The 23,451-nt window shown below is 37.7% G+C and overlaps 1 protein-coding gene across 1 annotated transcript in view; it reads right to left on the reverse strand.

Annotated features, from left to right (window-relative positions):
- Window positions 1-179: 179 nt before the first annotated feature.
- Window positions 180-23,451, reverse strand: part of ASB7 (ankyrin repeat and SOCS box containing 7) — a 50,648-nt gene continuing 27,376 nt past the window's right edge. The window contains exons 5-6 of the mRNA XM_082449931.1: window positions 17,737-18,342; window positions 180-3,577 (exon numbers count right to left, since the gene is read on the reverse strand). Coding sequence (XP_082306057.1) covers window positions 3,438-3,577; window positions 17,737-18,342 — 746 coding nt within the window. The 3' untranslated portion in view covers window positions 180-3,437. The remainder of the gene's footprint in view (window positions 3,578-17,736; window positions 18,343-23,451) is intronic.

Here is a 23,451-nt window from a genome sequence, read left to right on the forward strand (position 1 = left end):
AAGGTAGGGGGGCTTCCTTATCTGATCCAAAATGGTGCAGTTTTCTGTATCACATTCTTACACAATTCCCAATTATCTAAAATGCTGAGGAATGAAAGACAGAGTTCTGTTTCTTTTGACCTAATAGCTGGAAGTATTAAAAAGTTAAGGTAGACTAGAAATAAAACACGATTCCAATATGTTTTAAACCAGATTTAAGTTTTTTTTTTTAATTCAAATTGACCCAAAGCAAAACTTACATTACAAAGGAAGAACAAAATACATTATGATATAACACACTAGGAGTTACATGAAAGCTAAATTTGTGGGCAAAGGGCCTCATCCCAATCACATTCTGGGCTGATGAGCAATTCTGCAAGAAAGTTAGAATCTCAGTTTTTGTATGGTCCACTCTGGTAATTAAACTACACATTCTCATCTCATAGGGTGTGTATCCGACAAATCAAGCTAGACTCCCTCACGCTCCAGATGTGTACTCTTGCTACTGCCAGAACACTGAATTCTCTAGCGGAAATGCTGTTCCAAGCATGACTGATAATGAATTAAAAAAACAAAATAGTCAAGTCCTCCAAACTAACAAGCGTGGATTATTCTGTGGTAAATAGTTTAGAAATATGGGAATTAAATAATCTAAAAAACTTACTCTGCTGTACATTTATAAACACAAATATTTACACACAAAAAAATCTGTTTTTAAAAGATGAGGTCTGCAGTTCATTAATGATCATAATCTTTTATGAGCTGGTTTCTTTGGTGTACTTGCCAAATATATTTCTATAAAGGTTTAGTAATAGGCTTAAATAATAAATTTCAAAAGAAACATAGAAGGATCAGTGACAAATTTGATTCTGAACATTTCAGTCAAGATTGAAGTGAACATTTCAGTCAAGATTCTGGAAAAACCAATCAGTTGATTTTCTGAAAATATCTGTTCTCATTATGTTACTACAGAAAGCTTCTCTGCCAATCAAATTCAAGTGCAGACCTGCACGTTCATCCCTATATTCCACAAGTTACCAACCTGGAGACATTTTAGTTATTGTTAAATATGATATGTGATTGGGATTCTATTAACAACAACAAAAAAAAACATTCTTTTTAAACTTCCAGAAAAATGAAACCTCAAACAATAAATAATGGAATTATACACTTCTTCATTAAATAGAAATTTTGATTCCAGGAAGAGCGCTCATAATTTTTTTCTGAAGTCGCAGCAGCAATACAGAACAAAGAATTTACCTTCATCTGACCTTTATACTTGGAATTCCCTGACTCAAACTCAGTGGCTAACTTAGTTTGGAAACCTTTGACTGGCTGGGGAAAGAAAATCATTTTGAACTAACTGAATAAATTAATAGACACATGAGGAAATAAGTCCTGTGCAAATGTAACATTAACATCACTGCTCAGAGTGCAGGACCCCGCAAGCCCTCCCATCTCCTCGTCTCCCTGGGCCCAGGGTTTCAGGGAGAAGTAACACAATTCATTTCTGGCCATGCCAGGTCCCTGATGCCGCAAATGTGTCTTAGCTCTGACCTGGCTATTGGTTTCCAGAATGAGAACACAGCTCAGCTCCTAGCTTCGTAAAGGACTCTCTCTCAGAAGATAACTTTTTGGAGATATTTTTATGAAAAACAAAAAACAGACCACCCATTTCTATCCATCATGTTCCAGTTACAGTTTTGGGATGGTTACAAAACTGGCCACACTCTTAGTGGCTCCCTGTAGAAGAGGCTACGTAGCCCATCCGTGATGCCCCACATCAACCTCTTCCCGAAGCTGCCTGTTCTTCAGAAACCTGTACCCAGCCTAGGCCCAGCAGATCAGACATCTGATGCCACAGCTACTCTGCATCCAAGAGAATAAACTCTGTGCTTGAGGAAATATCACTGCTGGCTCTGAAAAGGGTAAAGCCAGAGTAGACTCCTAATTCTGCTTGGTTATACTTTTCAGGTGAAACAGCTTTATACTTAATGACTTAAAACTACAAATTCAGACAAGAGAAGCCCTTCATCTTGTAAACTTCTGATAACGAATTTATTACTGGTGTGTAACTATTCTGAAATTTCCTAAAGCACTAAGAACAATACTGGGATATTTTTAAAGTTTCTTCTGAAACCAATATGATGACAAATCAAGCACAGAACTCATTTCCAAGGGCATCACCATAGATCCCTAAAGCCTCTAGAACCATCGTTATTGACACTTTATCATATTTATGTTTACACTGCAAACATATGCCAATCAACCCAGAAAATAACTGTTCTGAAGAGCGTCACTGTGTATAACTTTAAAATAGATAGGAAATGCTTAATTAGCATATTAGGAATTAACCAGATTTACAAATGTGCACCCATTAGAAATTTTACCCTTTAGAAATTTTATTTCAACTGGGAAGAAAAAAACACCATGAAACCACCCCAAATTATTTAACCATTAAAGCCAAATGGTTTAACAATATTTTGGGCTATTTTTAGGGAATACTCTACCACCAGGACATGAAATTTTCTGCTTAAAGTGAAGTAAAAGACAAAGCTTAAAATAGAAATTGCAACTGACATACTATGGTTCTGCAATTAAAATTAGTGGTGGTTCCTGTTCTCACAGGCATGTCAAAGCCAGCTGTGGAATGAGGAACATCAAGTGAAATAATGGATAAAATACACCAGAAAGAGTACTGCACTGGAGGCACTGTTTTAAAAACAGAATACATGGGCTTTATAAAGTTATTTTCTTTCCCATTAGTTTTTTTAAAAGCACAATTCAACTAGAGACAGAAGTTGAGACGCAACGTCTCTGGGTAGTGTACTACAGTTGTTAAAAAAATAAGTTAAAAACAAGAGCACACCAACAGGAAAGCAGAGGTAACGGATTTATGTCATCCAAAGCTACATTAATTAGGAAAAGAACAGTTTGAAACAGGCAATTTGTACTCATTAAAAATGACTGAGGTGACAGCGTTACTTTAAAATTTTCTTAGGGCGTTTTCCAGTAGAACCCAGGATGTCCCGGGTAAAACTGTGCCTCCAAACTGTAACAAGTGCTCTGCTGGTTTATAATATTGTGCACGTCAATGAAACCATAAATTTGAAAAGGGTAAATTCTCCACTCCTAACCTGCTTGTGTCATTTTGGAAAAACAATTGTTTTAAATACAATATTGTATAGAAAGCTTGAACCTCGTAAACTTGGACCAAGAAACCAAATTAAGACCTTCAAGCATGTGGGGTGTGTGTGTGTGTGTGTGTTTATATATATAAAAACATCCCTCCCCTACAATGAAAACCAAACAAACAAACAAAAAAAACCTAAAAGTGTATACCTGCTTTCTGATTTCACAGCAAATCAGAAATTGCATAGGATATACTTTGTGCAAGGCAAAAAGCCTTTTAAGTATCTGGAATATAACTCCTAATCTTGCTCACAGTTCTGTGTATATCAGATATCATCAAATTTGTGTTTTAAGTAGTCTTTCATGACCTTGGCAATTGGTAGTTCATCAAGTAGCTTTAGGTTTTGAAGGCCTATACATTGTCGAATTTTAATTCGGCACAGGTCCTGCAAGTTTCTGGGCTGTCCTATAAAGACAGAAAAAAGAAAATGTTACAAAGCTGCAAAGCACAACATTTAAGGCAGGCTTTAAGGTTCTGAAAAGAATAGTTTATTTCACTGGGACGTGTCTCTCTGTGGACTTTACATGCAAAGGATCAGAGAGACTCTAGCTAGGAGGACATGTCCTGGGTACCTTCATACGGCGTCTCATTTGATTCTTTTCACATTCCTGGGAGGGTCGATATTTTCACCTCCATTTTACAAATAGGGACACTAAAGATCAGGGATTTTAGTCAATTGCTCAATGTCAGACGGCCAATTAAAGCTTTTTAGACAGAGGCTAAAACCAGATCTTCTGACTCTAAGCCTGGTATGCCTACCAGTACAAACTGGAATGTCAGTTCTTGTCCCAGGTAGGCCTCTAATATGCTGGGTGAACCAGTGTGAGGCAAATCACTCTTCTGGGCCTCAGTTTCTCCACCTGAAAAGTGAGGGAACTAAAAGAGATGCTTTCTAACATGGCTCCTCCTGTCAGCTCACTGTCCAGGGCACGGAACACAATCCTGGGGAGCTCTCCCAAATGACATCTGCCCAGCTGTTCACCATGATTCTGGACACAGCAGAACTTGGCTGTGGGGAGGGCGTGGACTGGGAGGGAAGGGGGGGGCAGAAAAAGCACTCCAAGCTATTCTGAATCTCCATCTCTTCAAACATGCCACCCAGACCATCTGCCGATAAAAACCTCTGCTATAACCTAACTCAAAAGAAAAATTACAAAATGCAATTTCTTTCACTTTTGAATATTGTGTTTTACCAAATCAATACAGATGACCACAACACAAGCAAAAATTCTTTGCCACAGAGCCTCAGAAGTGTTTGGATTCACATAAATTCTACTTTCATATTAAATGGTAATAATAATACAAACTAACATATGTTGAATGTGTACTCTGTGCCATGTAGTCTTATAAGCTCCCGACATATACTAACTCGTTTAAACCTTTTACAAGGGAAACACTTTGATCATCATCCCCATTTTACAGACTGCTTGCGTCTCTAAGTAACATGCTCAAAGTCAAGCAGGATGCTATACTTCAGCGATTCTCAAACTTCTTGGTCTCAAAACCTCTTTACACTTTACCATATTAGAAGTTAAAACAGAAATTTCAGAAATACTTATTAATTCATTTAAAAATAACAAAGATAAACCCATTATATGTTAACATAAATACCACTGTTATGAAGGTAACAATATTTTCAAAAATAAATGAGAAGAATGGCATTCTTTCACATTTCTGCAAACCTTTTAAAGGTCTGGCTTAACAGATGATAGCTGAACTCTCATATATGCTCTTACACTCAATCTGTTGTGATGAAACCACATCATCCAGTCTCTGGGGAAGTCCACTTACTCTCATAAAAGAAGGAATGTGGAAAAGACAAATAATGTCTTAGTATTATTATGAAAATTGCTTTGACCTCGATATCCTGAAAGGGTCTGGCTAACTCCAGGGGTCCCGAGGCCATACGTGGAGTACTACTGCTATACTTAGTACTTACTTGAATTGTACTCGTTTACAGGGATCACCATTATTCAAAATTAAGTAATTCTTTATAAACAAAAAAGGGTCTTTAAAACAGACCTCTGCTCTGTAAGGCCTGTAAGAACATGTGCTTTCCAAGAGGTACTTAATACATGGTCTCTTAACAGAATCACAGCTGAAGCTACTGCTTTCCTAAAAATGGCTGTAAGCTAGGGGCACGTGTATCCGTGGATGTCTGCATAAGGATCCCTGTGAGGCTGTAGCACTCACTCATGAGTCTCTTGGTAAGGTATGTCCCCCTCATCGTCCAGATCTCTACTAAAAGGGCACTGCTGAAAGGGAGATGAGGTCAGGTTCCCCATCAGATACTCTCTGAGCTCTTTTTCTCTACAGTACTTAACAAGGCTATGATTTTACATTTACTTGGTGACTACCCATTAATGTCCATCTTCCTCACATGTTCCATGAGGGTAAGACGATTTCTGGCTGCCAATGCAAAAGTCCAATGCCTGACACAATACTCAACAAATACTAGTTGAACAAATGAACACTTAATACGCTTGTCCTTAAAGTATAAAACAGTCAGCTCATTGCAAAACACACCCATGTCAACGGCAAATCATTTTCTAACCTGTTTTGAATTATTTTTCATCACCATTCATGGGCTACCTTTAGGAAGAGAATAAATTATCACTGTCATTTTTCAATAAATGCTTATAGTATTTGATCTGCAAATGCAAACCAGAATATGTATCAGATTTGAATCTTCTTTTTTTAAAGAATTTGATTTTCCTAATAGATGGCAGGTTCTTTTCAAGTACAATATTAATGAAAAGAACAACCACTATGTATTCAGGCAAAAAACAGATGACATAGAATTGACATATATAAATATACATGTGTACTTAAATGAAAACATATCATCTAACAATGTGGAAAACCTGTATTATTGGAATTTGCTTAGCTAAGATAGAAAAGATGGAGACAAAAGGTTCCAAATAGGGGATCTTCTGATGGTCTCGTTTTGTGGCAGATTACACTCTCCAAAAACGACCACAGTACCTCCTATGCCTCATGTTCTTTTTTTACAACGTGACTGGATACCCCATCATTCAGAGACGGTATCTAGGTTCCCTCTCCTTGAAACTGGGTGGGGTCGTGACTATGGTGGAACTCATAGATCATAGCTTTCACCTGGCTCTTGGGACATTCACTCTTGGCACACACCTATCACCACGCCATGAAGAAGTCTCAGCAGTCTACAAAAAGGAACTGAGGTCACTGCCCAACATCCGGGCTGAGCTCCCAGCCAAGTGCGCGCACAACTAGCCAGCCATCAGAGTGAGCCGTTTTGACAGTGGAGAGGCCCCAGTCAAGTGGCTCCAGATGACACTGCTTGGAGTAGAGAAGTAAAATAATCAACTATTATTATTTTAGGCCACTAAAATTTGCAGCATTAGATAACCAAGTGAGATTCTGGGACGTGGAAGTAGGGGGTTGCCATTAGAAAAAAAATCTAAAATAGGTGGCTTTGTCACTGGGACCAGGCAGGGGGGAAAAGCTTTGATGAGGCTGTTGGTCAGGGCTTAAAGGAAAGTTTTAAAAATGTTACTAGAAGCTGGAGGAAAGGGGAGACTTTTAATTGTTTAATAAATTCAAGGGATGCAGCTACAGAAATACTTACTACCACCCTCAGAAGCTATTGGTGCATTAGCCTTTCCCAGGGAAAAATGCACTTTCTATGCCTAAATATCAGAAAGTTTTACTCAATTTGCTACCAAATTTTCTTCTTCTGAAGCAGTGTGTTGTGGCAGTCTTTTAATGTTTGGGGAGAATGTGATCTTTTGAAGATTTCCTGACCATGTATAATTCCTGTCTGCAGAAAGACCTTGAATGGTAAAGGCCAGAGTGGGTAAAAGCATCAACTCTGCAGCCAGCATCAACTGCTGGCCCCAGTAGCTCTTGGGTGAGCTACTTAGCCTCCTGCCTTGGTTTCTGCGTCTATGAACTAAGGATAACACCACCTACATAATAGGCCTTACAAGCATAAAAAGAATTAGTTTTGGTAAAGTGCTTACAATAGTACCCAGGCATATAGTAAGAGCTATAGAGTATTTGGTAAATAAATGGTAAAATAGTAATTTTAAATACTTGTAAGGATATGTTTTGCTTCCCCTTCTCAGAAAAGTAGAGGGCTCCTTTTTGGAAGATGAAGCTTCCTGGTGTTAAGACGGTAAGAAAACTAGCTGACAACTTAACAGTAAAAGAACAACTCATAATCTAGTCCTGGGAAATGGTCCTGAGCAAATTGATGGAAATCATATTCTGGAAATCACTACATGACCTGGATTCGGCAGAGATGTGAGAACTTTGTATAAAAAAGCTGTGCAGTAATGAAGTGAGGTGCGTCGTTATACTACTGCTCCACAAATATACAGATATTCCCTCACCTTGCCAGGTAGTGGCACTGAGTGAAAAGCAGGCTACATAATAAAGAGTAATAAAGACTAATTGTAATGACTGTTATTTCTAAGACTATTTAAGGACCCGTTTTTTCAGGAATATCATTTTAGGAATAGAAGATTATGACTGAAAAGAAGTACAGGCATACCTCGTTTTATTGCGTTTTGCAGATACTGCATTTTTTACAAATTGAAGGTCTGTGGCAACCCTGAATTGAGGAAGTCTATCAGCGCCATTTTTCCAGCAGCATTTGCTCACTTCATGTCTCTGTGTCACATTTTGGTAGTTCTTGCAATATTTCAAACATTGCCATTATTATTATATTATTATGGTGATCTGTGATCAGTGATCCTTTTCTTGAAGTTACTACTAGGCTAAAGGCTCAGATGATGATTAGCATTTTCTAGCAATAAAGTATTTTTTAAATTAAGGTACGCACATTGTTTTTTTAGACATTGCACACTTGATATACTACAATATAGTCTAAACATAACTTTTCCATGCACTGGGAAACCAAACAATTTGTATGACTTGCTTCATTGCAATAGTCACTTTATTGCAGTGGTCTGGAACAGAACCTGCAGTATCTCTGAGATGTGCCTATTATTTATTTTCTTGTCAACATATCACTCAAAAGTATTTGCTGAGCACCTACTATGTACTTAAAAATGCACTGTCCCAAAGATTAAAGGGGCAAGAGAAAGGAGGTGGTGGCAGAGGAAAAGAAGGCAGAGAAAGAGAATAAAGGGAACAAAAGCAAAAAACCAACACACGTGCACACTGTTTACCAGGTGTCTTAGAAAATTACTCCTGTCCTGTTAAATAGCAACTGCCTTGTCCGTGGGATGACAGGGGAGACCTTGGGGGACATCTCACAAAAAGAGTATAATTTAAGGAATTATAAACACTATGGGGGATGCAGAAACACTACAAACTATTATTCATACTAATGAACTACAATGGGATTACATAATACTTCAAAAGGTTATTAGTCTTTTCATTTTGTAAAGAAGCCCATCATTAGTAATCATTGGGCTGGTATAAAATAGGAAATCAGCTTTTGAAGGGTCTGGTCTAGTATAATTACAGTAGCATAATTTTGAAAATTAAATATCCTAAAGCACCTTCTTTTGACACGACAACCACTGCATTTATAATAGGCTAAACTTATTTATTTAGCGCTCTCCATCCTAGGTCAACATCTGGAATGGTCTCCCAATACCTCTTTGTTTTATCTCAGTTTCCCATTGTAAGATCCTACCATAAACACGTTTTATTCCTTTGCTCTTGCCTCTGAATTCCCTTCACAGGGACTTAGTATGAAATGTGTTAAATCTTATTTTACAGGACAAAGGTAGTTGTGAGCTCACCTCAAAATAAAAATCATGGTATTGTAAAATAAAAGGCTACTCTGATTTAACTCTTAGATAGAATCCAAAAGTACACAATATCAGCCTTGATGACATTTGTCCACTTGTTACACTTTTCTTCACAGGCACACGAGCTTTGACCTATTTTTCTCATTTGCACTAAGCCAAACAAAAGCATATATTGCTTCCTAACAAATAACAGAAATCCCTAGAAGCCTACATAAAAAATAGAAAGTAATACAAATATGATAGAAATAGTACAGAATAAGGTAATACTTTCCACATCAAAGAACCTTAAAATGTGGTGTAATTTGACTTAAAACTGTGTACTATTTATTTATTTGTAAAAGTGATTTTAATAATTGGGACTAAATAACCTAATAAGACTACAATGTAGATGTGTAGCAAAATCCCCAATGAGAAGAAAAATCAATAATCAAAAATAACCTTAGTTAAAATGTGTTACACAAATTATTTCCCCAAAGAGTTATACTAAGTAACACTATTTTGGTAAGTCATACTAAAAAAAAAAAAAAGGTCAAAGAAATTGATTAAAGAAGCATTTGAAAGGAACACAGGAGTAAGGGCACCTGATGCCGAGGGGTTGTATGGGGTCATCTGCTTACATACCTACCTGTTGCTGTGCTGGACTTAGCTGAGAAAGTCACAGCCTAAATTTCACTTTCTTAAAGTCATGATTTATATTCTTACTTTTTTTTTTCTTTTTCTATGAAGAGAAATTTGGCAGTTTTTTCTATCTATCTATCTATCTATCTATCTATTTATTTATTTATTTATGGCTGTGTTGGGTCTTCGTTTCTGTGCGAGGGCTTTCTCTAGTTGTGGCAAGCGGGGGCCACTCTTCATCGCAGTGCGCGGGCCTCTCACTATCGCGGCCTCTCTTGTTGCGGAGCACAGGCTCCATATCAGTAATTGTGGCTCACGGGCCTAGTTGCTCCGCAGCATGTGGGATCTTCCCAGACCAGGGCTCGAACCCGTGTCCCCTGCATTGGCAGGCAGATTCTCAACCACTGCGCCACCAGGGAAGCCCTGTTCTTACTTTTTTTAAAGTTTAAAACTTTGCAGCTAAAACATACTACTTGACTATGACTAAAATTTAAATAAAGACATATTTCAGGTTACTATAGTGTTTATAAAATAGTATTTTAAAATGCCCGTGATTTCAGGTTACTGTAGTGTTTATAAAATAGTATTTTTAAATGCCCATAACTTATGTTCTAGAAAGCAACAATCTTAAGTACTTGATGGATTAAGTCTCTGCAAAACAGTTTATCCAACTCATTCCCATTTACCTAACCTTTTACTCTTAGAAGTATGAGCCCTTTATTTTTCAAATTCCTTTTGGTCAATTTACTTATTTAAAAAGTTTTTACTTAAATAAAATATTTTAAAATTATTTAAATTAAATTATTAAATACATTAAAATTATTTAAAATTTAATTTAAATAATTAATTCCTTTTATTAACTCCTTTAATTCCTTAAAACATACAAATCGAAATATTGATACAAACCAGCACTACCTTTTACATACCACTGAAGCATACTGAGCAGCTACTTCAAGTATTTGAACAGCATCTGCTAGAAACACAGGTCACTGCATTACCTTAGACTCCTCTGGATATTAAACACAAACCCAACTGGCATATTCTCTGCCTTAAGAGTAATTTATATGAGAGCCTGCCATGCTATGTAAAAAAAAAAAAAAAAAAGGTGTTTAGTGAACAGTTAAGTGGTTAACTTACTCAAGGACTCCTTGGCACCTCTGATATGCTGCTGTGCATGGTGAATCTCTGAAACTGGGATCTAGAATCCAGGGTACTAGTCTTCTAAACTGACTTGCACTCTTAAAATTATAGGACCTCAAAGAATTTTTGTTTAGTGTGTTATATCCATCTATATTCATCATATCTAGAAAATAAACTTTAGAAATTTTAAAAATACTTATTGATTCACTTAAAATAATAGTAATAAATTTATTATCAGTTGAAATAAGTTTTTATGGGAAAAAAAGCTGCTTTTCAGAACAAGAAAGATTTCATGAGAAGAGGGGCACTGTTTTACATCTCTGCAAATATCTCTTAGGTCTGGCTTCAGAGAAGACTGCTGGATTTAGAGATCTGCTTCTGCATACCATCTGTTGTAATATGCTGTCTTGATTGAAGTAGATGAAGAAAATCCAGACTCACATAGGTAGTTGGAAAAGGAAGGAATATTTTAATGGCCTTTTTAGATAATCATGGATCTTCTTTGATACTTCACCAAAACTCAACAAGAGGTGTTTTTTTAAAGGTTAGATGCAATATGGAATCTGAAACCACAACAATGAACTTTTTTATACTCTTTCACATTAAAATCCATTGGTCTGTTTTGCCCTCTGAACGGATCTTTTACCCATGCATGATTTTGTAACATCATGCATTAGTTGTTTGGAAAATACTGGCTACCTGGGTTATTATGCAGATCTTCCAAATGTTGACCCAATTTATTACATGATATCAAAAAATTACTTTTGTTATTATCTCTACTAATCTCAAAAAAGTCTTTACATATTGGGAAACTGTCAATGTCCCAGTGGCAAATACAAAAATACAAGCTTTTCAAAATTCTAATTTTCACTTGAAAGCTCAGATTTTATGACACCATAAATACTGTCAGTTGTTTTCCTTAAGGTGACAAATGCACTTTATCATTTTCAAGAAAATGTCTACCAAATACCAAAGCCTAAACAGCTATAGTTTGGCTGTCCGTCCATCCTTCAGGTAAAAATGGTATTCCACCAAAAATGCTGCTGGTTCAGCTCAAACAAATCACAGATGTACTTTTCCTCAATTCAATCACAGCACTTCATTACATAGTAAGAATACTTTCAATTTCCATCCCACAGAATATTTAAAAGGTACATACTGAAAGGGATAAGATTTAATAAAATTAAATCAAAGAGATTCCTAAATGTAACTGAACATTCTTTACTGAGATTGCCTTGTGGTGAAGAACACAACTACTAGTACCCTCTGGGACTACTGCCTTGATTAATGCTGAGGTACCTGCCATTTTACCCACCACCGCTCTTACACCATCAGTGCAAAAGTCAGTGCAGAGATGTAGATGTAGAGAATGGACATGTGGGCACGGAGGGGGAAGAGGCGGGTGGGATGAATTGGGAGACTAGGTTTGACATAAATACACTACCATATGTAAAACAGATAGCTCATGGGAACCTGCTGTATGGCACAGGGAGCTCAGCTCCGTGCTCTGTGATGACCTAGATGGGGCAGAGGGATGGGGAAGGGGGGAGGGAGGTCCAAGAGGGAGGGGATATAGGTATACATATAGCTGATTCACTTCATTGTACAGCAGAAACTAACACAATGTTGTAAAGCAATTTTACTCCAATAAAAAAAAAAAAGAAAAGGCAAATAATATCTTAGTATTGTTATGAAATTAGTTTTGGCCTCATGGGCACCTAAAACTGTCTTGAGGACCCCCAAGAGTCCACACTGTTCTACATGAATCCAGAAACAAAATAAAATAAAACCACAAGCAGTAGGATATCATCCTCTTTAAGAGTGTTTATTGGCAAGAATTTTTAAAAGGAGGGACCCCACGGACTATGGTGTAATTCCCCCATTTTTCAGAGGAGGAAACAGATCCATGAGGCAGGTGGAGGCTAAGCAGCTTGCCTAAGTTTATTAGGTAAGTCAGACACTGGGTCAAGAGCCCATTAGCTGCTCTCTCCACCACCAGACTCAGTTGATTCAACAGCACCCATGACACAGGCACAGCTGAGAAACCTTCAGGACGCTATAAGGGAGACATGTGCCTCTGAATACAAGTGGGCAAAACTCTACTCAGCCCAAGGGACCATGGATAGGATGATTTTCACACTGTAAGTAAAAGTGATAAAAACAATGAACAGACTTCAGGTTTCAGCTCCAACATATAAAGAACTTGAAGTCCTCACTCCAGTCCTTACAAGAAGAAAAAGCTGAACAAACTGAAATTAATGACTTATCTAGGACCCATCGGTAAACTGATGTCGCAGGGCAAACCTCCACCATAAAATCTGGAGAGAGAATCAGATCTAGAGTCACAGCTGAAATCTGTGCACCTGCAGCAGTAGCTACTGGAGCCACAAACTGGTAGGAACACTTAAATGGTCATTTTGACAAACTGCCAGTAGCTGTGCATGGACCAGCCTGAGAGTGAGAGCCACAGTCTTAGGAAACCCCCGCATGTTCTGAGCTTTCTTTTCAGGAACCCCATCAGGTTCTCACATGAAGAGCCAATAAAGACCCCCTCATGGCTCTGCCAGGGGGAGGGTGAGAGTAATTATCTGACATACACTCAGAAACTTCACAACAAAGTCTGTTCTCCAAGGGAAGAGACTTCACCAGAGTCTTACCCCACCTGGAGAATAAACGTTTCTCTGACTCCAGCCACAGCAGTCCTCCTAGCTCACCAAGGTGCGGGTATTTGGGGGTGGGGGGCAGGGCATGAAACAGGGGAGAGGGCAAAACTGCTTTCTCATGAAATCTCTCTCTCTTTCTTAAAAAACTTTCATATTCTGAGTAACTCCTTGACTCGGCAAGTTTACATTGTAGGGCAGGGAGATGATAAGGGGAAAAGAGCACTAGATTACAATCCCCTTGCTCAAGGAGAGTTCTATTATTATTTAACCATTTCCTCAGGGTAAGCTTTACTTATGAAATAGTCTTTCTTGAAGTTTTAACGTTGTACCTCTTTTAACAACATTTTCTTGTGCTCGCCCTTTCTTGTGCATAAATGTTAATTTTTTCTTTTGAATTGGGCAAACATTCCTACAATCTCTGCTCTTTATCTTCAGCTAGAGAAGATAGCCCATTCCTATATGCCAGAGCTTCCATGATCCTCTTAGCTCCAAATGGTATCTGTGCAAACGCTACGTACAAATTATTCTACTTTAATTAACTGCATGCATTTGCATGACCCTCAGAATGAGTGTCTCCAACAGACCTCCATCAACGGAACTCCATCAGAACGTCTGCTGCTGTCTGTCATCACCACCATTTCTACCTGTCATTGGTCACATCTTCATTGTCCTCTCTGTTGTTGTCCCTTTAGTTTATTTGCTCCACTCTTTTTTTTTTCTAGTAAGAGAACTAAAAGACCAAAAACTGGCTTCTCTAAGCAGGAAACATCTTTCCCTCAGCAAGGTGATACTCATTCTCCAGGTATGATCTTTGGCTCTTCTTAGCTGTATTTACTGTTCCAGGGCACAAAAAAGCTGCTCCTTCAGTTGACTGGCTTTCTGGAGGCGACCACATTGACTTCCAGCCATTCTAGAAGGCAGAGGTTTCTGGAAGTCTGTCTGTAGAATAACAACACCTCTTTGTGGCTTCTCCCTCTACTGTGACCAACAAGGCACCCACAGATACTACCTTATAACTAAGCCACTAGACCTGCTCTGTTTTTATGGAGTGTGTATCAGAGTTTTTATGGCAATTTTTCTAAAAAGCCACAGTAGCTTTTAGATTCTAGGATTATGATTGTCTTGAGCTCTTCCAATTTAAATAACTCGCTCTCTACTAAAATGGCCCTGAATAAAGACCACCAAGTGGCATTTCTGCTGTCCTTACTTACACCTCAGGAGTCTGAGTTCTCAGATTTGAGGCCAAGGACTCGGGGCCTAGAGAGCGGTAGCTCTCAGCAGCAGTAAAGACTGAAAGGAGCTCAGGGATTTGACTTGATGGCTCCCTGAACCACCCAACCATCTTTCACTCTGGTTTTCTTTTCTTTTTTTAAAATTAATTAATTAATTAATCTATTTTTGGCTGCATTGGGTCTTCATTGCTGCACGCAGGCCTTCTCTAGTTGTGGCGAGTGGCAGGCTACTCTTTGTTGCAGTGTACGGGCTTCTCATTGCGGTGGTTTCTCCTGTTACGGAGCACGGGCTCTAGGCGCGTGGGCTTCAGTAGTTGTGGCAATGGGCTCAGTAGTTGTGGCTTGCGGGCTCTAGAGTGCAGGCTCAGTAGTTGCGGCGCACAGGCTTAGCTGCTCCGCAGCATGTGGGATCTTCCCAGACCAGGGCTCGAACCCATGTCCCCTGCATTGGCAGGTGGATCCTTAACCACTGCGCCACCAGGGAAGGCCTCACTCTGGTTTCCAAGAGAGCCAGTACAGAGCTCCTGAGGGCATCAGCTACAGTTGGTCCTTCTAGCACATAATTATTCACTAGGAAAAGAAAGTCTAATAAATAATGCACAGGTGAAGCAGAAACACTTAATTTGCTTTTGGCAGGAAACACCACTGACGGCAAAGTCAAGAAGTAATGAATTATGTTGCATCACCTGAAGACAGGGGATAACTGCAGCCTTCCAAGGACAGATGGTCCTTCACTTCTGAAAAGCATCCCAAGTTTGCTCAGCCACCATCCTTACAGATGCAGCCAATCAGCCAACCCACACTTACTGAGGACCTACTAGGTGTATGGCTCTGCTCTAGGTGCAGTGGAGAACTTAAACACAAAGAGGCAGTCCCGTCGATTTTTCTATCTGCCCTAATTTTAAAGGTACGTGTGAATCTCTTTTTAACTCAACATTCTTGCTCTCCAGCAGCACTCCATGGTGGAACTGAGCAGCTCCAAGGGCCGGGGGACGAAGGGGCAGCTCCCCCCATCCCCCTGGCTGCCTGTCTCCAGATGCAGACTACACAACAGTTTATAGAGTTGAAAATAGAGGCTAGGGTAGAATAAGAATCTAAGGGATTCACTCTGTAGGTAGCAAGCCAGCTCTTGCTGTTCATCTACCCTCACTTAATTAAATATTTTATTTAAAAAAAAACCACATATAGCACTTAAAATGTGCCAGGTACTGTTTTAAGTGCTTTATAAATATTAACTCATTCAATCCTCACAACAAGCCTGTAAGACAGATACAATTACCCCAATTTTAAGATGAGGACACTGAGGCACAGAGCGGTTAGCTAACCCACCCAAAGTTACAGCTAATATGTGGTAGAGTCAGGGCTGGTCTAACATAGTCTAGCCCTAGTCTACACCATTAACCACTGAGCAAAGTATTTAACAAACAGGCTGCGGCATTTATGTGTGTAACATGCCTTCCTGAAGACAGACAAGGAAGTCAAAACAACAACAATAGCAGCAACAACAAAGAGATATTCAGAATTTATTAAGAATAAGATACACTTTATAGGCTACATACCACGACAGAATTCTAACCTCAAGTTCAAGAGTAATCTTATCTTTCACTACACCAACACCCCTAACGGTCTATAAATGAAAACTGCTAGAACATTTGCTGAGAGAATCAGCATTTGAATTTTTGCTGTAGTCTTTTCCTAAAATGTGGCCTGGATCTGAAGGGTCAGCTGGGGAGGAATCAGCACACACAACATCTCCTGTCTCTGGGTACATCAGTGTGCCTCAAAAGCTTTCTGCAAGGGACCACCTACCAGATAGCCCAGAACACCTCTCTCAAGGCAGGCGTATCTGTGCTGTACAAGTCGACAGCCACTAGGCACTTGTGGATGTTTAAATTTAAATTAATACAATTAAATAAAATTAAAAATTCAGTTCCTATGTGGCACTTGCCACATAATAAGTGTTCAACAGCCACATGGAGCTAGTGGCTACCACAGTCGACAGCACAGAGACCATTTCCATCATCACAGAAAGTTCTATTGGACAGCATGAGTTAGACCCTGAGTGTGATTTCTGTTTATGCTTGAGTCTGAATATACTTAGCAGTAATAATTTCATCCTTCCCTTCTTATGAATAAACAAAATCCAAATTACACTTCATTTCTTCATAAGTTTTCTACTCCCAAATTCAGCTCTCAGGAGGGCAGTGGATTATTTACAAGCAGGTCAAGTAAACTCCTCACCCTCCAGTACATGGTACCCAGAATGTGTTTCTTCTTCCATAACAACGAATGAAACATAAAACTTAGGTGAGGAAGGGGAATTCATTAAAAAGTGTGACAGACAAATGTTTTGTTTATAGACTGTGGCTTCATGTGGGATGTTAAGCTCTGAGACACATACTTGACTGGTCACAAGGAAGTTGGACAGGAGATGGTGGCTACTCCACACAAACTAATACCTCTATCTGAAAAACAACACGAACACGTGCACCACTACATACAGTGGGTCAGACACTTTCCCTGGCTTTAAAAAAAAGTGCCCACACAAAAACAGGTCAGTTATACAATCCTGTGTGGGCCAGAGACAGTGGCACCAAATTTTCCACTGGGAGCAAATTTTTCTTTACAACACTTTCTGATTTCTATCATCCTTAACCTGCATTACTAAGATGCCTGATAAATAACAGTTGTTCCATTTCATGTGTGTTCACATTGTAAAGAAGAAGAAAAGCAACAATAAACATGAGCAACAGCTTAGCAATAAAGCACAAATTCTAGGACACTTCCATAGCTATGGATGCTAAGATCCAAAATTCTCCTAATTCCTCAATCTCAATTCCAGGAAAGCCTGGAAAGACTATGTTTATGACCAGTAGGAACTGCCTTGTTCTAGCATCGATCTTAACATCTAACATCGGGGGTGTTCTAACACCCTATCTACCCCCATTTACTTTTAGTAACACAACTGAATTTTTAATGAAATCCTGTGATATAGAGCTTTCTTTTCATTTCAGATGAATGGAATGAGCAGGGCTAATAAGAATCATTAATGTCTGGTCATTTTAAGTTGTAAAAATACCTTAAGCTCCTCAGAAGATGCAAAATTTTTTAAAAAATGTAATAATAGTAATAATTAAATTACATACTTGTGACTTCTTGTAAGAAATCCAAACATGGTCGACTACTTCCAGAAATGCTTATTGAAACAGCCAGTGGGGTCTGTCCTTCATAGTTCCTTGTGTTTGTGTCCGCTCCATAATTATATAACATCCGTGCACAAAGCACATCATCCCTAAGGGCAGACAAATGTAAAGGAGTCTGTCCATCTTCTAAGCGACCCAAGTTTGTGTCTGCTCCTCTCTGAAGGAACATTCGGCAGTAAGAGTGATTGCTTTTGATCACAGCGTATCGCAACAGGAAACCGTTCTGAATGTCGATGTTGGCATTGTGGTCCAGGAGGATTTTCACACAGCTTGACCTCTCTCGGATAATGGCGAGCTGAAGCGGTGTTGTACCTTTATCACTGAGCGGGTCGACCTCAGCCTTGAACTCCAGTAGGAGTCGGACAAATGAGTCCCTACCATAGTGAGCAGCCACATGAAGGGGAGTCCAGCCATCATTGCTTTTTGCATTAATAATGTCGCTCCTGTATTCAGATTCTAACATCAGGCGTGCAATCCGGGCCCGGCCATGCATGGCTGCGTAATGAAGTGCAGTGAAGCCTCCGATTAAGTCCTTAACTGTGGGATCAGCTAGAGTTAAAACCAAAATGAAAACATTAGCAGACTCTGAGACAAAGCAACAAACTCTGCCATGGCACAGCACATCTTAGCCAATTCTCATATGAAATGTGAAATGATTAAACACTATAATGAATATCAAGTCCTTCTTGCCTTAGCTTAATTGAAATACCGTTTTAATGGAAAATTTTAGTAGAAAGTTATCAAACCTCAATTAATAGGATGAGTATATGACTTACAAAGCGTTTAAAAGCTATATACAAAAAACACAGAGTGCAGATCACTACATCCCCTCTCTTTGCTAATTTCACCAATTGCCCTTGGCTTCCCAACTCCCTCATCTCTGTACTGTTTCATGTTTCTCTTCTGTTTTGAACTTTTTGTTTTATTTTCTCTTCTGCTGCTTCTTGGTCTTAAAAAGAAGCATGTGTAGCAACATCTGCTGCTCTAAATTACGGATGTACTGTGGTCTGGCAGACTGTGTTGTTTTAGGGTGTATTAGGTAAAAATTAAAAAAAAAAGGTTTTCTGTGATCTGTAAGAATTCCAAAACATGTAAGATATATGTTAAGTGATCTTGATAAATCATGTTTTTATAAGATAAAACTCTATTCTGAATTCTTCGTTTTACAAGAACTTTGGAGTTTGTAAGAATTAAGCAGCACACATTGTGTGAAAAATTGGGAGAAACCTCAGCACTGAATAAATATTATTTTCTAAAACAGTTCCAAACCTCTCTCCTAAATCGACAGATTTCTGGAAGAAAAAAAAGAAATAAAAGAGAAGAAAAGAAACTAAAATGATTTATCTGCAGTGTGACTCCTCAAGTCACAGACTTTTGTCACCTGCCCCCAATCTTTCCTAAAGCTGAGGGTCAGTTCTACACAGCTCTCATCCCACTAGCCTTCCTGGACAAGGGCAGAAAAGGGGCAAGAACCCTCATATGCTATAGGTAGGTCACTTCCTGGAGGCCAGCAATTCTGTGTGAAGATAACTGGTTGGACCTAACTACCAAGGATTAAAATACTTTCTCCTTATAAAAGTCACCATTAATTTTTAGCTTGTTCATGAAAGAGAAAAATTCATAAGTGTTCTTCAAACAAACAAACGAAAAGCCTCCACAGTCATGTGATTAAACACTCACGTTTTGTTTAGTAAAATGTTGCTTAGTTCTAAAACATTTTATGACAGCTTGGTCTCTCAGAAAAACCTATGAGGCAGAAAACTGTATCTAAAATAGTAATAATACTGTGGAGCATACAAATTTCAATTAAGAAATAGTTACTACAAAAGCTATAAAAAGTTAACACTTTTTAGGTAAGCTATATCAGTTGAATTTCTAAGATTATTTCATATAAACTGACATTACACAACAGTAATATGACTTTTATGTGTTTAAAGAAAATGAGGGTATCATATCTGCCTTGGTCTTCACTAAAAGAAAAATATACAGTACCTATTCACTACTTAATTTAAAAAAAAAAAAAAAGAGCAGGAATATTTAAACAATGCACATTGCTGCCATCTACTGGTAAGGCATGAACATGAGCTACTAATGTTTCCATTTTGACAGATGATGCTGAGCCCTCAAGTCTGTTTTCAGATACCTTACTTACCTAAAGTAGACTAAGTGAAGACAGGCATGAAATCTAAAAGAACCCCTTCTATTCAAATAAAACCGTAAATCTTGCCAAGATGGCCATTCCTAATCTATACCTGACCAATCAACTGCTTCCAGATATTGTCTCTTAATCTGTTAGTGAAATTTAAGAATACCCTTTTTCATTTCTCCCACCTTTCATCCACCATGGGTGCCTTTAAAGTTGCCAGCAAACAGTCTCATGTGCATCCTATACTTGCTTTATTTGACAGTAAAATTAAAATTATGTTACATAAAATTGCACTTGCATCTTTAGTTTTCCACCTCAGGTCTTTTTTAGATTCTACTTACAACTCGGTGCTCTACTGAGCTAGGAAAAACAAAGATTAACAAATACAGCAATGATCTGCTTAGTCTAAGTAAAAACCACTAAAATGCATTAATTGAGCACACACTGGAAACACAGCACAGAAGGAAGACTGTAGGTTAACAACTGTAATTAATAATTTGTTAATTTCTTTCCTCAAGAAATTAACAAATGGGAAATATAAGACAAAGATGAAAACAAAAATTAATTTAAGGATTATTAGCCAATGCAATAAGATAAGAAAAAGGTCTTATTTGTAATAGTAGCAGAAACTACAAAACACCTAGATATAAATTCTGTAAGAAATGTGCAGGGCACATGTGAAGAGACCTTCTTTGACTTAACTAAATTCACTTCATCTGTGTCTATTCAAATGTTCCTTCAACAGAAAAGCCTTCCCTGAACACTAACATGGCAGCCCCATCAACCTCATAACTTTGTCCGCTTTAGCAAGCTTTCTCCCCCCAGGTGCAACCTATTTAATACAAATTGTAGCAGTCTCAAGAGACCCATTTGAAAAGCTTGAAAGTATATATAAATAAAAGCAGACAAACATTCCCTACCAATATGGCTTCTTTCTTTCCAACAGCTTTACCGAGGTGCAATAAAACTGAACCATTTTAAGTATACAGGTTGATGAACTCTGATGAATTGTACACAGTCATGTGACTACCACTACAATCAAAATATTCCCATCATCTCAAAAAGTTCCTTCCTGCCTCTTTTTATAGACAATTTCTTACCCAAACTCTGGACCCCAGGCAACCACTAATGTTTTGCCTTTCTATAATTTGATATAAGTGGAATCATAGAGTATTAGGCTTTTGTATTTGACTTATTTCACTTATCATAATGTTTTTGAAATTCATCCATGTTGTTGTTGTTCATCAAAAGTTCATCCCTTTGTATTGCTGAACAGTATTCCATAATATGGATATACAGTTGTTTATTTATATAGTCAGTAGCAAATGGATGAATGGGTTATTCCTAGGCTATAATGAATAAGGCTACTGTGAACATTCATATACAAGTCTGTTTGTGGATATATGTTTTCAGTTCACTTGGGTAAATACCTAGGAGAAAATTGCCGGGTCATATGTTAAATGTACATTTAACCTCCTAAAAAAGGGCCAACTGTTTTTCTAAGTGACTATATAATATTACACTCCCACCAGCAATGTATGAGAGTTCCTAATGTTCTACATCTTCACTAATACTTGGCATTATTAGTAATTTTAATTTTACCAATTCTATTGAGTATAAAGTGGTAACTTATTGGGATTTTAATATACATTTCCCTGATGACTACTGATACTGGGCTTATTCTGATACTGGGCTTATTCATATACTTTCTTTTGTGAAGTGTCTGTTGAAATCATTTACCCATTTTTATTGTGTAGTTGTTGTCATTATTGAGTTTAAAACTCAATTGTGTATATATTCTGGATACAAGCCCTTTTGTCAGGTATGTTTTGTATTTTCTCCTAGTCTATAGCTTGCCTTTTCATTTTCTATACTGTGTCTTTTGAAGAGCAAAAGTTTTGAATTTTGATAAAATCTACTGTCATTTGTTTTCTTCTATGGTTTGTGCTTTTTGTGTCCTGTTTAAAAAATCTTTGCCCAACACAATGTCACATAGGTTTTGTTTTCTTCTAGAAGTTTTATACTTTTAACTCTTATATTTAGGGCAATGGTCCAATGCTAGCTGATTTCTGTGTACAGTGTAAGATCAGATCAAGGTTCATTATTTTCCATATAAATATCTATTTGATCCAGCACAACTTGTTTAAAAGACTACCTTTTCCTCGATGATTTATCCTGGTGCCTTTGCCACAAACCAATTTACCATACAAGTGTGGATCTATTTCTGAACTCTATTCTGTTCCACTGATCTAAAAGTGTATCCATATACCAGTACCAGATTGTCTTGATTACTGCAGCTTTATAGTAAGTTTTGATAGCAGGTAACATTCTCAAACCTTCTTTAAACTGTTTTGGGCAATAAATTTTAGAATCAACCTACCAATTTCTTCAAACAAGCCTGTTATAATGTTGATTGGAACTCTACCAACTCTAAAAATGTAAATCTGCCCCAAATTATCTAAATAATATTTATTCTTTCAAACCATGAGCACAGAATACCTCTCTATTTACTTAGGTCTTCTTTAATTTCCCTCAGCAACGTTTTGTACTTTTCAGCATACAAGTACTGCACATCTTTCATTACATTTATTACTAAACTTTGTTGCTATCATAATGAATTGTTTTTACATTTCATTTTCTAAATGTTAATTGCTGGTATAGAGAAATAAAATTGATTTTTGTATACCAACCTGTGTATCTGTAATATAGCTAAATTCACTTTTTAGTTCTAGAATGTTTTTGAGATTTCTTACGATTTTCTAAACATACAATTATGTTCTCTGCAAATAAAGACAGCTTTACTTCTTCCTTTCCAATCCCAAGACTCTTATTTGAACAATAAAGTGTTGACGAAATGTAGTAAAAGCATATACCCTTGCCTTGTTCCTAATCTCAGAGGGAAAGAATTCAGCAGTTCACCATTTACCATGATGTAAGTTGTAGTTTTTCACAGGTGCCTTTCCTTAGGGTTTGGAGGTTGTCCTCTGCTTTTGGCTTGCTGAGAGTCTTTATGATGAATGGGTATACTATATCGTCACATGCATTTTCTGCATCTATTGAAAGGATCATTTGGTATTTACTTTTATTCTATTAATAGGGTAAATTACTCATCATATTTTCAGATGTTAAACAAAGCTTGCATTCCTGGGATAAACACTACTTGGTCGTGATGTAATATTCTTTTTTATATAATGATGGATGAGGTTTGATAGTATTTTGTTAAGGTTATTTCTAACTTTTGCCATGAGGGAAACTGGTCTGTGGTTTTCATTTCTTGCAATGTCTTTATTTGGTTTCAGGGTACTATATGCCTTATACAATAAGTTTGGAAGTGTTTCCTCAAAGAGTTTGGGTAGTGCTGTTATTGTTTATTCCTTTAATATTTGAAATAATTCAACAGAAAAGGCAGCTGGGCCTACTTAAAGATTTTTAGTGTAAAGTTTTAATTATGAACTAAATTTCTTTAATGTAGGGCTATTAGATTGTTCTATTTTTCCCTTGGGTCAGTTTTG

Source organism: Balaenoptera physalus (assembly GCF_965194825.1).
Source record: "Balaenoptera physalus genome assembly, chromosome: 2".
Lineage (NCBI taxonomy): Eukaryota > Metazoa > Chordata > Mammalia > Artiodactyla > Balaenopteridae > Balaenoptera > Balaenoptera physalus.